We start from the raw sequence: 16,102 nt of genomic DNA, 5'->3' as shown, positions 1-16,102 counted from the left end.
GAAGAAGTTGGTGGAGTCTATTAATGACACCCCCCACCCACTTGTAAAGATGACAAGAGATCATTTCTGGATCTAAGGGATTTTCACTCCGAATTTGTGAAGATTTTTTCTGGGAAGACATACGAGTTACTACAAATGCTGAAATATCACCAATAATTTGGGTGAAATGAGAAGGCACAAAACGAATTTGATAGTATTAAGGTGGATATTTGTAATGATGTTCCAATGCATGGGTTTGATTCTACTGCTAGGAGTATTCTCACCACAGAGGCCAGTGGAAAAGGATTAATCATAGTTTTGGGAGGATGGTGAAGAATATACTGTGTCATTTGCTTCCTGTTCCCTGTCTCTCTCTTGGGAAAAGTATTCTGTGATTGAAACAGAGATTGTAATGTCTGTTTAGGTTATGGAGTAGTCCAGGCAATACCTGTGGGGTGCAAGATTCACTTTACATGCAGATCAAAAACCATTAGTGAAGGTTTTGACCACAGAAAGTGTAGTGAAAGCAACTCCTTGCATAGCTAGGATGTCCTAGAAATTATTTTTACATTTATGATGTGGAATATTTACCTGGGAAAGGAAACGGGGTTGCCAATTACTTGAGCAGAACCCAGTTATCCTTGAGAGTATATGAATCTAGTGAGTGGGACAAGTACTGTGTAGCCATGGTGGAATAAATTGGTGCCATCATGAAAAATGATTGGGAGTCTGGATATGACAAGGATGATGTGTTAAAAGAAGTTAAATGGTATGTTGTGAGTGGTTGACCGGAGAAGAAAGAACTAAAGGATGTTTGTAGGACCTAATTGGTGCTAAAAGAAGAGCTGTCTGTGTTTGCCCAGAGGTTACTCCTCAGAGAGGAGAGTCATTCCTCCACAGTTTCTCTGACAAAATCATTTGAGTATTACACACGAAGGACGTGTGGGAATTGTCAAATTAAAAAAAGGGTAAAGGCCTTATATTGGTGGTAGTATACAAGCTGCTATACTTTCTGCGAAGAACTGAGAGAAGTAGCTTATTACTCTTTTGTGGGCATATAGGATTACTCCTGCAGTGATGGGGTATAGTCCCATTCAAAGCATTTAGGGGTAGAGAAACATTCATCAAGGATAATTATAATTGGATGTCTGTGGATAACCGGAATATATGGTCACCTGCTGTTGTAAAAACAAATGTTATAGATACGCAGAGTGTATATAAGGAGTACTAGGACAGAATGCATGGTGTGAAGGAAGTTGATTTGCAGAAGGGGGATTGGCGTTGTGTGAAACCTAGTCCCAGGAATAAGAAGGGAAGTAACAAGGTCTTTGAACCTTTGCAAATAAAGGAGCTTTATGCATGCTCTGCAAAGTTCAGTGATGGTAAAGTGTGGCATTTTGGAAGAATGTCTGGGTGTAACAAGATAATGTGTTAGGGGAATAGTCGGAAAGAAGTGGATGCTGCTGTCAATGCTCTTTTGTTGTGGTGGGGAGAGGATGCTGTGGAACTGCTGTAGACACTTGTAACAGTTCCACAAAAGATATTGGAAGGAGATTATCCAAACCTACAACTACAACCTCTGATGGAGTTGTGATCCTTCCTAGTATGTTGAAAGATTTTGTTTTGAAAATATTTAGCAATGTTTAAGCATACATGTTAAGTACAACCTATTAGTAATAGACAACTTGTACTTTTATGCTATTCTATGTTATGTTACTGGGACTGTGTTGGGGTTGTTGTTTTGCTAAAGGGGGAAGAAGTGTTGCATCTTGGTTGCCATGGGGATGTTAATGTTCCAGTGGAGGTCCTAGAGTGTTGGGGTGCTGTGGCAGTTGGGAAGGAGATTAGCAGAGGTGTCTGCTCCTGGTTTTGTACCATCCGCTCTTAAGAAAGGATAGTTACTCTCTATCCGTCTTGACGAAACAACTACAATACCTGGATGAAATCCTTACACCTACAAAGCTAAGCACTGCTCCTATTTCATGAATTATTGGAAGGAGAATTGTTGCATACAAGTAATGGTATTTCTATATTCAAGTTTTCCTTACAAGTCACTATAAAAGAGGAGACTTTCCTGGACTTTGTTTTTCACCAATTAATAGAAAAGTGATTTTTTAAATGTTTTAAGATAATCTATCCCCTATGGCAAAAGTATCATCATGTTTACCGAGGCATGAATCCAACATTCAGCTCATTTTGCAAAGTAAGTATCTTAGTTGTCATCATTGTGAGTTTCAGCCTACCTGTGCCCCAGATTGCAATGAGCAGAGTCCAGGACGTGGTAAGGAGACAGACTAGTGCTGTCTCTTCCCAAGACAAAAAGTTGTTTAAAAAACGATATTCACTTTCTGTGTTTACTGTCTATGCATGTGGTTGTTACAGTTAAACATTGTAGTTTTAGCCTGCCTGCAATTGCATATTTTATCACCTGTGCTGTGTTTTAAATTTGTGGTTTTCCATGCCCATCATTGCCTCCATTTAGTGTGTTGAATTGTGGGATTTGCAGTCGTTCCTCTGTAGTTTGTCCCTCTAATTCCTTGGTGACAATTCTGTTTTCCCTCCAACTTTCTCCTTTGCTCTGTGCTAAGACATGTATGTTAAAACTGCACTCCCAGCCACCATTCTGTGTTCACAAGCCAGTGAAACCAGCCCCCTGCCTCCCCCAGCAACAGGGATTTTTTCTACATCAGAGGGTGCTTCTGTGAGCTGTTTAAACTGTGTTATACTAGGGCCTGTGCACTTCGTTTTTTGGCCAGCAGGGCGAGTAAAGTTTTATTGAAATAGTATTGTTAGATTTCAAGTTAGTGAGGCCCTTACCTGCTGAAGTCCAAAGTGTGGATTGAGCCTGTCTGTCTCCTAGGAGATTCTGAACAGGAGAAGCAGCTGCCCAGCCCCCACCCCAGGCCAGGAGACCATTGGCTATTCAGCTACCAGGCAATTCTGATCCCTCCTCTCACACCTGCCACGGCCCCTTAAGGCCTTGCTGGGTGCCCCCCAAATCTTTCTTTTCCATCTTGTGAGTTGCAACCTACCTGTGACCCAGATTGCAGTAAGCAGAGTCCAGGAAGTGGTAAGGAGACAGACTAGTGCTGTGGGATTTGCAGTCCAGCCTCTGTAGTTTGTCCCTCTCATTCCTTGGTGACAATTCTGTTTTCCCTCCAAATTTCTCCTTTGCTCTGTGCTAAGACCTATATGTTAAAACTGTGCACTCCCAGTCACCATTTTGTGTTTACAAGCCTCCTTGTATCATCTGACACCTCTTTTACTATACCGATCCCCTAAAACAAACCTTTCTAAACTCTTTCCTCTTAGTCCTCCCCTCCAAAACTCCTTTTTACTCATCCAAAATCCTCCTCCTATTGCGAAGACCTAAAAAAAGAACAAGAAAAATAAAAAAATCTTTCACTCTTTTATCCCTCCGCTATCCTTTTTAATCAAAATTAACAGACTAACATGTTCACTTCTCAAACTCCATATTAAACTATACTAAAATACTACCCAAATAACTGAATAAAATATCCACTACTCAAATTACTTAATATTTTTTTTTTACTATACTAATTTTCAACAGTAATCCTTTATGGGTTCCGGAGTGGCGTGCTACTCGCCAGAAAAGCGATTCAACACCCATCAGGGGTAACAAGTGCTATATGAATGCAAATCTTTCTTCCCCTTTTATCCCTCCGCTATCCTTCTCACTCCAAGTAACTGACTAATATCTACCACTGAAATTACTTCATATTTCACCATATTAATTCACCACTAATCCTTGGTAGGCTTCCTGAATAGCGTGCGACAACTAGCGGTATATAAATACAAACCTTTGTCCCCTATCCTTCTGCTATCAATCCAAATAACTGACTAACCTATCCAACACTTAAAACATACTTGCATGTTTCACTATACTAATTCAACACTAATGTTCTATGGGTCCCGGAGTAGCATGCTACTCGCCGAAAAAGCACTTCGATGCTTTGTCAGGGATGGTAAGCGCTATATAAATGCAAATACAATACAATACAAAAGGTTAGCGAAATATAGGCTCTTGGGCATCTTTATTCCATAAGAATAATGTGTCTATTAACTCACCATTCTTTCCTTTTTGTCCCTGATTTGAAGAGTAGGTACAAAAAGATCCCTTTCCTGGATGAATAAGATTGGAAAAAGCAAGCAGCAATATGTTACTTATGGTGTTAATAGTACATACCTAGCAAAATGTGGCGTAATTGTTGTCGGATGGATAGTTGTATGAATATGATAGTAGAAAACGATTATTCTAGGTTCATATAAAGGTCATATCTTTAGGAAAGGAAGCTGCTGGTGTTCCCTTTTGGGAACTTTATGTTAATATAATCAATGGCATCCAGGTCCCTCTCAAACATTACTTTTTACACTTTGATTCAAGTGCAGACACTCATAGCCAAATTGCAAGCCTAGTGTTAATGTGGGTGAAAATTGCAAACCAACTAATACCTGTGAGCCTAGGGTGGTAACCACCTGGTGTTCAAGCTGTACTTGCTTCCAAGTTGCAGTCCTGAAAATGAGGACTAACATGCTATTTGTACCTGTTTTCCCTCATTCTTAGGTACACAAAATAGGAATAGGAATTGGTTGCCCTCCCAGTTTGAGGCATGTTTTAGTTTCCACAAACCTGGAGGGCAAGTCACTGTGCTGCACATAATGTTTTTCCACAGTGTAATTCCAGTTTGGGCAGAAACAGGATTTTCTGCCAAAATGGAAAATTCTCACACATTGTTATCCAGACCTAAAGCAAGATATGTCTCTTTGAGGAAAGTCATTGAATTTAGAGAAGTTATTATCTTTTTCAATTTATGTTTACTATATATTCTCTCATGGCTTTCTCATCACTCTGTGTTGGGTAATGAGCTTGCTTTTAATTTCTAGTGTTTATAAGTATTAATAAAGACCTAATGCAGGAAAACTAAAGGTTACTTGTAATCCTATCATAGGTATCTTAATCTAAATCTGTGAACAAGCTAGAACTCCCCATGATTCGTTCCATGACAAGCTGATATGAAGTGAAGATCGTTACTACAGTGCTTTCTAGGGCTGTATAACACCATGACTACCTAAAAGTGACACAGTAACAATGTCTCTATGTGGGGTACTTTCCACATGTTGCTGCTTTCTTTTTTTGACCTTTTGTGGTCTGGAATTACACATCACTAACAGAGCTATCCAAATATTTATAAGATAGGTTTAATAGTGATGTGTTTAATAAGAAAATAAGTAAAATTACAATTCAATTTTTCATCTGCATTTCTATAAATATAGTCCAAGTGGCGCGCTGGGTTGAGTGGGGTAGATTTCCAGAGAGAATCCTTGTAAAGAGTAAGCAAACTGTTAGTCTAGTATTTCAATATCTCAAACTTCAGTGACTATAGCCTAGCCTGGGTACATGACTGGGTGTAACTGATACTTAAACTTTGTGAATTCTTCCTGGACAAACACAGACTTGAGGGATTAAGCGTGCCTGAATGGGCCATTTGCTGGCAGGATGAAGGGGAGCTGAGCACAGCTCCACTTACACATGAATAGCTTGTTCTCTACCTTCACACACATGGTCAAACAACCCTGTATTTTCACTGCAGATAGCTTGGAGCTAGAGCAGGGAAGACAGAAAATTCCATGCACTTCACAGAACCTTTCCAGAAGTTTTTCCCCCCTTCCAGCACAAGGGCACCGGGGTAAAAAAATAGGACCTTCAGACCCACTCTTTAGTTCACTACTGGAACTGTGAAAAGACTCTCAGAGGACTGTCTGCTGCTGTGACCTGCTGTGCAATCTGCCAGGCTACTGCTGTACCTGGAAGGACTGCGTTCCTGCCTGAAGCCAGGACTACCAGAAGTGACTCATAGGGCTAGTTTGCTTGCCTCCTGTTCAGAGCAATAGGGACACAACAGGCTCCAACCATCTTTAACCCGCACCTGAACCCAGCCTGAGTAAATCCTGAAACCTAAGATGTGTCTCACCACTCCTGGACCATTGGTTGTGGTACTAAATGTGCCCAGATGAGCATTTTCCAAAACTGAGGACTTAGACAAAATGTACACAAAAGGTGCTCTGAGAACCAGGAGAAGACCGGGACCACCCTGCTTACTCATCCACCCAAAGTACATCGCCGGTCAGATTTACTTTGCGGCTTCTCCTGCTAGGTTCTACTCCGAACCAGCAAATCTGTTTCAGGGGTCCTTTGTCAAAGGGGTATCCGTCCTCGGGGAACTGTATTCAGGTACAGCCTTCTGCTTCGTTCCGATGGACTTTTTCAACTTCCATTTCAGCGACTAAGTCTGAACGTAGAAATCTTCTCCGTGGCTTTGACCCAAGGCCATCCGACAATGATTCTCCATCCTCGAACATTTCCTGTAGCCTTGCCCTCCTGAACTTTACCTTCTCAGACATTTTTCTAAGTCGGAAGGTAAGGGCTGACCAGGGCCAATCCACTTATTGTATCTGAACCGTGCTCTATCCTGGTCGGCTTAACCTTTGGCTTTGGGGGGGGTGCTAGGGAGCCCAACAGCAAGATGGCTGCCTTGCGGGGAGGCTCTGAAAGTGTGTCAGATAATCAGACAGTTATCCACCGCCGTGGCCAGCATTATCATCTATAATTGAATGGGAAGCATTCCGGAGAGACCGGTGGCCTCAGTGGTTTTGAGTCTGAGGTCGGCAGTCCCCTGAGAAGATTAAACATCCGATAGACGGACGAGCGGCTGTGCAGCCTTGCTGAGAGCCACAGGGAATTGCTGCTTCCTGTTTAAGGAAAGACTGTTGCCCAGCCTTGGCTCTGGAGGCGGCTGGCCCCCCAGGGGTGATGGCGGGCTCTATGTGAATCGCTGTGGGGCTGCGGATCCGAGATTCCCATTGTGAGAGGAGCAGGGGTGAGTTTACAAGGGCCACCGAGAAGAGATTTGGCGACCCGCAGGGAAGCCAGCCTGGATCGCATTCCAAGTGAGGGGGTTGGGCCCTGTGGGAGGCCACAGACAGAGAAGACTGCATCAGGGTCCCTGGCAGTCACTATGGTGCGAGCTGTGAGGCATTCGGAGGACATATTGTGGAAGCGAGCGGACTGGAATGTGTGGAGCGAGTCTGCGGCCTAGCATGAAGTCGAGCAGCAATCCCATCACAGAGGCGGGGCACCATCCCCCTGCAAAGGAGGTGCAGAACGATGCCTGAGATGCAAAGAGTAACCTGTTGGGAATCGTTAAACTCAGGTGAGAGCATAGAAGTGAGGCCCCCTCTGCTCTAATCTTTTAAAGCTAGCTCACCCCACCGCAACTAGTCAACAAAGGCCCTAGACAGCATCCAACCTGGGAAAAAGAGGGAGAGCCCCCAAACACAATACAAAAGACAGAAAAACACAACAAATAAAGTGAAAGTCTACATATCTACTTTTGCCAAGCATACAGCACCTACACCCTGCCAATTCAAATAGCAGTTTTCACGTACCCTACCCAAGGAGTGGCCTTGCAACGCGAGGCCTGTGAGAGGCTGGAGCTGTGATTTATTGGGCGAGCACTGACCAAAAGCATACTGTCTCCATGTGAGTGTGATTCCCAATGACCGGGGTGAAGCCACAACACCAGGTGCTGGACGTCGAGGCAAGCACACCAAGGAGCCAGGAACACAGTGGGTGGAACTTAGGTGGCTGCCTGTTATTACTCCCCTTGGATAGCCCCCCACAACAAGGCAAGCACTCAACCCTATTTGGGCCAGGGCCATATCCGAAGCATAGGGAAAACGGACACTAAACAGTCAAAACTGGTCTTCAAGCAATGCAAACCACCTGAGGCTCCACAGCCATGGAGGACACCCAACCAGATACAGAACCGGGTGGCGCAACCCCTCCTGAACCAGACATCAGAGAAATGTTTAGGGACCTTAAACAATCCCTCACCGGCATTGACAATAAAATCGATTCCCTGTCAGACAGATTGGAAAAAAGCACGGAGAACGCCTCAAACAAGTAGAACAACGTGTCTCAGTTCTGGAGGATGATGGTGGGACCACCCGAGAAAAACTACTAGGCATGGAAAAAGTACAGGAGGTGATAAGAAATAAAAATGAAGATTTTGAGGCCTGATCGCACTGCAACAATCTACGAATTGTAGGGGTGCTGTAATCCACCCCAAAGTCACGAGTGGAGGACTAAGTTGAGGAAATGCTGCAGGCTCTCTTTGGAGAATCGCTGTTGCCCGTGTGCATTGTGGAGCTAGCACACAGATCCTTGGGCCCTCAACTCCCCCACCTGGCGCGCCGGCCAGACCAATCATTGCATGCCTATTAAATTACCGGGATAGAGATACGGTGCTCCCGATGGCCAGAGGCATGCAAAATGTAGTATATCAGGGGACCTCGGTGTCCTTTTTTATCCAGATTTCACCTTAGCGGTACAAGCAGCTAGAAGAGAATTTATGACGGTTAAACGCACAACTGGATGTTAAATATTCCTTATTATACCCGGCAAAGCTGTGGGTGTTCCACGCCGGACGGACACATACTTCACAGACCCGATGAGCGCTGCTCGGTTCGCGAAAGATCTGCGGCTGGCTAAGAAAGCAGAATGACCGGATAAAGATGCGGAGGAAGGAAGCCATACCAGCGATAATGACTGAATACGCACTGCACTGATGATCCATGAGCAACTGTCGACTCAGTTGTGAGGGCCAGAGCTGCCCAGAGGGACAATGACTCTTTCCACTTGTATCCTTTCTTCTAGTAAAATTAATGTTGCTGATTGCAGATGTTTGACTTGTCTTGAGATTGGCTGCTTCTATCTGTGATCCCTGTCCCACAGCCTGACCCTTGCTGGTTGGCACACTGGGCTCCTAGATATTCCCCCACCAGGGATGATTCCCTTTTTTGTGCAATTCTCGTTCTAAGTTGGGGATGTGGGTTGATTAGGGTTCATGCTCAGCCTGTTGGGGGGTTGGAGTGGATGGGGGCAGCCCTGTCGAGGGTGAGCTTTGATATATGTTGTATGTGCCATCCTTCCCTTCTCCCAGACCGATCTAGCAGGAATGAAGTACATCTTGAGGCATCTGCAGGCAAATTGTTAGATGGGGTACCATGACTAGAGTTAAGTGAATCACATGGAACGTCCTTGGCCTGAATGATACGCGTAAGTTGAGAATGGTCGCTGCTCAGCTGGACCACCATAGACATCTGTTTCCTATAGGAGATGCATATAACTGAGCGCACACACGGGCGACTGCGGGTGGGGTGGGTCGGTGAACGGCATATTGCATGTCTAGAGCTGGACTGTTCCCATTGGGCGCAGGGTCATGACTGATTTGCATATGGCTGGGTCCAAACTGGAATGGCATGGTGAGCAAAATAACGATGGATTTAGACCCAGATCTCTGTACTTGGGTGAATGTATGAGATTTTTCTGCATTCTGTCCATCAATTGTTCTTTTTGCATAAATACTTTAGACATTGCTTCTAAGTTAAGCCGGACTCCTTTTTGTGCCAACCTACCCAGGATTAAGCATAGGTTAATTTAGTGACTTTTTGTGGTTTCATCCTACAAGGGATTGTGGCTGTTGCTGACTAGGGCTCACACCCCAGTCAACCAACAACCCAATTTCTAACACGACCTATATCCTAAAAGATCTGCTTGCACCTTAACGAATCGTAGGGAGTCACACAATAACCTGCCTAATTAATATTCACCAGACATCCTCCAGTTGGCCACCGTCACAGAATGGTAGCCTGCAAGGGTCAGCAGACCACTATCCCTTTGATGGAATTTAAAAATGAAAATGTTTTTTTCAAAGCAGTCCCATTTCTTTTAAGGAAACTGGATTGCTTTTAAGAGAAGCTTTCAGTTTTGAAAAATGTCAATGAGAGTTTGCAGAGGTCCCCTGGAACACTGCGTACCGCCCATGGCATTGACACCCAGATTCCCAAGGTGGAAAGGATCTGGGGGGGGGGTCCCCCCTCTTGTGAATCAGTTAGCACACAATCTTGGGAGTTGGTAACTCTTTAATGGTTTGCAACTAGAATTCCGAATCACAATTTGGAAAAATTGTCCACAACACGCCCCTTTCTAATTGCTAATAATTATTGATTTCTAATCCAATTTAGGAGTCTGTAATACTTTGCTGACTCCTAAAATGGGTTTAGTACATGCTAATCAATTTTTTTGCTGTCCCAAACCCTCTGATTTTGCAAATTGGAGGGTTTGTGACCACTAAATATTTGACTACAACTGACCCATGGAGCAGAAATTAATGGCGGAACTTCCATGAAAGGAAATACAAGCAAAACCAAACTGTAGGGCAGATTTCTAAGGCATCTAATGAACAGGTCAAGATCAGAGGTCCAAGAGGCAGTCTTTGAATCAAATTCATCGTCCAGGGCAGTGATTAAATGAAATCACTGTAGTTTGGGAAACTATTCAGCAACTGCAGTTTTTCTCTTTTTTCTCTGGCTCATTCCCCATTCTTGGAGCATGGTCTATACAATCAAATGCAAAGTTTTAGGTTTCTAAAACTAAGAAAAGTACAGCTTACAGATTTGCTTTGGCACTTCAGGATTTTAGAAGATTGATTTGAAGGCTGAGGCTCTTTGCAAACACCCACATGCCGATTTAAAACATTTCTAATCAAGGACGTTTTCCTTCTAGGAACGCTAGAGCCAATCATCGTTCATGTGCTATCAGAGTGCTGGCTTCCATGATTATTACAAAAAGAATGCAGAATAATGTCATACATTCACCCCAGTACAGAGATCGGGGCCTAAATCCATTGTTGTTTTTGCGCACCATGCCATTCCAGTTTGAACCCAGCCATATGCAAATCAGTCTTGACCCTGTGCCCAATCAGAACAGTCCAGCCCTAACAGCCAGGCCAGGTTCTCCCTGGACTGGAAACAAGCATCCTAGGACTGGCTTCAGGGTTTCACCCCTCTTCAGCCAGGATGGCTTGACTCTAGTGGCATGGAGAGCACGGGACTCACGTCTGGGCATACCCATCCCACTCTGGGGGACAAATGCAAAAACAATTGATGGACAAAATGGAGAACAATGTCACACATTCACCCCAGTACAGAGATCTGGGTCTAAAACCATCGTTTTTTTGCTCACCATGCCATTCCAGTTTGAACCCAGCCATATGCATACTGTCAGTTGATGTGTTGTTTATTGCTTTATGTAGTAATGAGGTTGTATACAACATGCTCTGGGGGGGGGTGCTGGACCAGTCTTTATTATGATGATTGCCTTAAGCTGTTATGGTGTGATGTCTCAGTCATAGCCAGGTATGTCCCTTAAAAAATCAGTGCACTACTGTGCTAACTGGCACATACATTTCATCAATCGCTTAATTTTTGCTCTTGAGTACTTTATGAAATGTGTACATATGTTTGTATATGTTCATTTCCAACTAACAACATGACATACTGTGCGATATGCATTGATAGGCATGAAGTTACAGTGTCTCGGCGGGAGGCCATCCACTGTGGCTCACTGCCCTTCACTTTAAAAGCTGGTAAATTGCTAGGTATGGGGTAAGTTCCTGGACTCATTATATGTCATTTAGTCACCTCTCAACTGATGTGAAGACACAAGATGGTGGCTGTAGGTGGTACTGTTATTTCAGCTTCAACCATTCCGCTGAGTTATAAACGGCAAGAGAAGACCTCCTCCACGTGAGACAAATTCTTATACTCCCTAGCCCACCGAGAACCACTATGGTTACTTCAAACAAGATACTTTCCTTCTGTTGTTTTGCAGTTGATAGGAAAATTAACAATTGCTCCAACTTCTTATGATTTCACTATTGTTAAGTGTCTATTAGTCTAGCAAGGCCCTCAAGTACCATTAATACTATTTGACTTCCATTCCTATTTTTAATGTAGTCCTTTACTTGATTCCATACACCACTGATCCAGAAATAAAGGTCAGTACTGCATATTTGTTTAATCCCTTTCCACTGTAAGTACCCTGATAGAGGAGTTGTGGCCTGTGTGCTCATCCTTCAGTACATGGGTCTGGAAGCTGAGTGTAGACTTTATTGATTCTGCATGCTGCTGGCAGTCTTTGTCTATCATTGTCTTCAGAATTTTCTATATGGCGTAAAAAGGCCGGGTTCCCAAACAACTATCAGTAGGAATGTTTCACAGTGTGCTCAGCTCCTCTTCATAAACGTGGTAAATGAAATGTGCTGAAAGAGCAAGAAAAAGGTGGTCCTACCAAGCTGTAACTGTGCACTGCAAACATGACCCACTGAAAAATTATTACAGCTTCACCTAGTGTTGTAACATGTCCATGTTGTATAGTTAATTATTTGTTAACAAATAAAATGTTGCTAAATCAATTGTGATCTAAAAAGAAGTAACTGTGATTTCTGTCTACAGTTACAGGACGAGATTACATCTTCAACAGCCAAACTGGAGAACGGCGCTGGGTTTGAGGGGCATCAGCTGTCTGATACATTTGACCGCACTTGGACAGACACACTTAGTTTTGTGAAACGAATTATTTTTAACAATACAAGACAGAGCACAATTTCGTATAAATATTTTGTTTCATCAACTGTGCTTCTTATGTAGGAATATATTGAGAGGGTGTGCCTCCTCTCCTGAAATCATCAAATACCTACTTACCTCATCTCTTATATGTTTGTGACCATCCAAAAAGAGAATGCATCTTGAACTTGCATCCATGGACAGATCATTTAACAATGGGCGGATCTGACCATTCCCCCTGAAAACAGACATTCATATCATTGCTGCAGGAATCTGATAAGGAAATTCTCACTATTAACATGAACTAGAAAGACGTATACTGAATTTGTACAAAGTATGTGACTCAATGACAGTGCTGTGTTGTGGCCTTTAGGATGTCAAGTCTTCAATCACAGGTCTGACATGGCACATACAACTTCTTAATCTGTGTATCTCAGGCCAAATGGAATGATAGGCAGACCTCACTGAGATGGAATATCCAGGAGGCATCCAGTTTTTCTGTTTGGCTTTGCCACGTAATATCCATGAAAGCCATGAGGTACATTGACTCTAACTTTCTGCTCATTGGAGAGTAAACTTCTATGAAAAACTTTAAATTATTTATTTATAAGAAAATAAATATGGTTATTTCGGATAGCAAATTAGCAAAATTATTCAATATTTGTACCACATTAATAGTAAACATAATTTTCCACTCCAATATTGTGTACAGCCTATATACCTATGTATCTTGTGTCAGTTTATAAAGGAAAATTATGTTTCAGGGTGAATGGGTTCTTGTTTTGATAAGATGTGCCTGCAATTAATAAGGAAACAGCAAATAATGTCCACTGATCCTTGCCCCAACCCTTACTGAAGAAGCAAGCAGAAAGGTTATTAATATTTATGAGTTGGTGCCTTCTGGATTGCACTGAGTATTAACTGCCAATGGACGGAGGTTGATGCAGAAAAGTCTTCTGTCTGAAGACTCACCATTCTTCAAACATGCCACCCTGTCACATCCAATATGAAAAGAGACCGAAGGTCAGGCATTGATTGTGGCTTTTTACCCCTGTTAGTACACCGTCAGAATGCTATTGTATTTGACGTGTGGTACCACACAGACCACTTCCTCTTCGTGAATGGTCACAGGGTCTCCCACATATACTGAGTGAAAAACCAAAGGATGCATGTAACCAGTCTTGCAGTAACATATTTCTGTAGATCGCACTGTATCTTAGGCCATAATAATGAAGTAGGTTGTCCCAATGCAAATTAGCGCACAACTAAATCATTAAGAACTTAGGACTTGATTTGTACAATAGGGGTAAGAATACTCCATCAAAATGGTGATGGAGTATTCTTACCGGCAATATGATGTTCCGGAGTACAATCCGACCACAGGTTATAAATCAGCCCCTTGGGGGCTGATTTATAACTTGGTGGCCGGATTTACTCCATAAGGGTGACAGAGTAAATTCCTCCATCGCCCTTATGGAGTACCAGTCTGCCAAATTTAGAAGTTTTTATCAACCCATCAGATGTTTCTAACTTTCACAGAAACAGCCGTCAAGGCGGTGATTGTGAATGCATTTGAGCTCTGCTGAACAGCTTCAAAAGTTTTCGAAACTCTTTTTATTTTCAAAAACAAAGCCCAAAAGTGGGTTTTTGGTGGAGCATCCTCTCCGCCAAACTGTCGCTTCACCCACTTTATTTAAATTCAGGTAATCAGTCGTGTTTAAGCTAGCTACACTGGCGAAAACCTTAACCCAAGTGCCCCACAGGTATCATTACTGTTATTCTGTAGCATGTCCATAAACTCAAGGTATGTGTGTATTTTGTGCTCTATGTGGGTTTTTAAATATATTAATATATGATACTCCAAATAAAAGCTTGTCTGTCATTATTCATAATAGAAACCATGACACATCAGGGAGTTCAGCACTGTAAAAGGCAGGAAATTCAAACCATTATGGTCTAGAATTTTGATGTTGGTCAGCTTTCCGACCGACATCTGAGGTTTACAGTCTGACGGCCTCATTATGATGAAGGCGTTCGGAGAGTAAACCGGACCGTCTGACCGACTGCCTCCTGATGGGCTCAAGAAGCCCGTCAGCCAGTTGGAACAGCAACGTAATCCCTTGAGGATGGCATTTCCGCCATCGGGATTACAATATCAGTTTCAGACAGCCTTTCCATGCTGGCCTTTCCAACATGGAATGGGTGTCAGAAAGCGACTTTGGGGTCCCTAGCAGGACCCCATTGCCTCTGCGGCCTACGGTTGTGGGCACCATAGGTGCCAAACCTGTAAATCCCTGCTGCAGGCACCATGAGGTGCCTGCCACAGGGTGCAGGGATTTACAAAAACTCCCATTGCTTTATGGGAGGTTGTGCTGCAGCCGGTGTCCGACCTCAGCCCAAGCTCCCATGGAGAAATGGGAGTGTGTGACTGCATTGTAATTGCGGTGTCAGGACCACCGACCAGAAGTCGGTTGGTCCAAAGACACAACAATGTCGGTCGAAGGCAACTCCAACTGACATCACAATCAGGCCCTTTTGACCACATGCATCAAACTCCCGTTTTGCGATTCCAAATTTGCGATTTTTACCGAATCGCAAATAAGGAATCGCAAAACGGGATGCATCATTGAAAGTGCATAATATTTGCGATTCGGTAAAAATCGAAATTTTTACCGAATCGCAAATATTATGCAAATTCCAATTTCCGATTTCGCAATTCCCATTGATTCCTATGGGCCAAAAGGCCCATAGGAATCAATGGTAAGTGCGAATTCGCAAATTGGAATTCGCAAAATGTTGATGCATTCCATGGGTGCAGGGGGGGTCCAAAGGACCCCCCCCTGCACCCCTGAAATGTATTTTAAAATGGATGTTTCACACACACATGTCCTAAGGACATGTGTGTCTGTAACATGACAGTGTTTAAAATGCTAATTTGAGCATTTTAAACATTTTTCGCAAATTACCACGAGGTTCAACCTCGTGGTAATTTGCACTTGCAATCTTTGAATTCACAATTTTTTTAAGAATGATGCATTGCATTTAAGGAATCACAAATTTGCGATTCCTTAAATGCAATTGCATTTTGGAAAATCGCAAAATTAGCGATTTTCAGCAAAAAATAATGATGCATCTCAAAAATCATTTTTGGAATCGCAAACGGCCGATTTTAAGGAATCGCACCGTTTGCGACTCCAAAAATGCTTGATGCATGTGGGCATAATAGTGCTTTACCTTTTTGTTTTACAATACTTACTGTCAAGCCTCTAAACATTCCCAGAGATATAAGTAAGGTTTTCAACGGAAATTACTTTCAGGTGGGTCTTATTTGCAAAGAATTATTCGGATTATGCAATCAAACAGATTTTTGAGTGATCCTATTGACTATTTGATGTGACGGGACACATTTGGCTGGTGAAATTTTAAAGTGGTGGGGAGGGAACCCTAACACGAACTTCCCTGAGTAGGTGAAGCAAGCCGGCCTAAGGTTATACCGGATCCTCTAGACATTTCTGAAAAAAAACACAATAACAAAATAATGCATTTTTACAAAACATTGCCTAAAATGTGAAAAGTTTGAAAAGTAATTTTTAGGATCAAGTCATGAAATATTTCAACACAACCATGTGTTTCT

General features: G+C 42.9%; 1 protein-coding gene across 1 annotated transcript in view; it reads left to right on the top strand.

The window, feature by feature from the left end:
• LOC147692577 (cadherin-related family member 4-like) overlaps nucleotides 1–13,168 on the top strand; it is a 422,868-nt gene extending 409,700 nt beyond the window's left edge. Inside the window, exon 19 of the mRNA XM_086938792.1 lies at nucleotides 12,358–13,168. Coding sequence (XP_086794918.1) covers nucleotides 12,358–12,413 — 56 coding nt within the window. The 3' untranslated portion in view covers nucleotides 12,414–13,168. The remainder of the gene's footprint in view (nucleotides 1–12,357) is intronic.
• The last annotated feature ends 2,934 nt before the right edge of the window (nucleotides 13,169–16,102 follow it).

This window comes from Lissotriton vulgaris, chromosome 9, assembly GCF_964263255.1.
Source record: "Lissotriton vulgaris chromosome 9, aLisVul1.2, whole genome shotgun sequence".
NCBI classification, from domain to species: Eukaryota; Metazoa; Chordata; class Amphibia; order Caudata; family Salamandridae; genus Lissotriton; species Lissotriton vulgaris.
The sequence above is the reverse complement of the archived record's forward strand: the minus strand, read 5'-3'. Positions and strand labels throughout refer to the sequence as shown.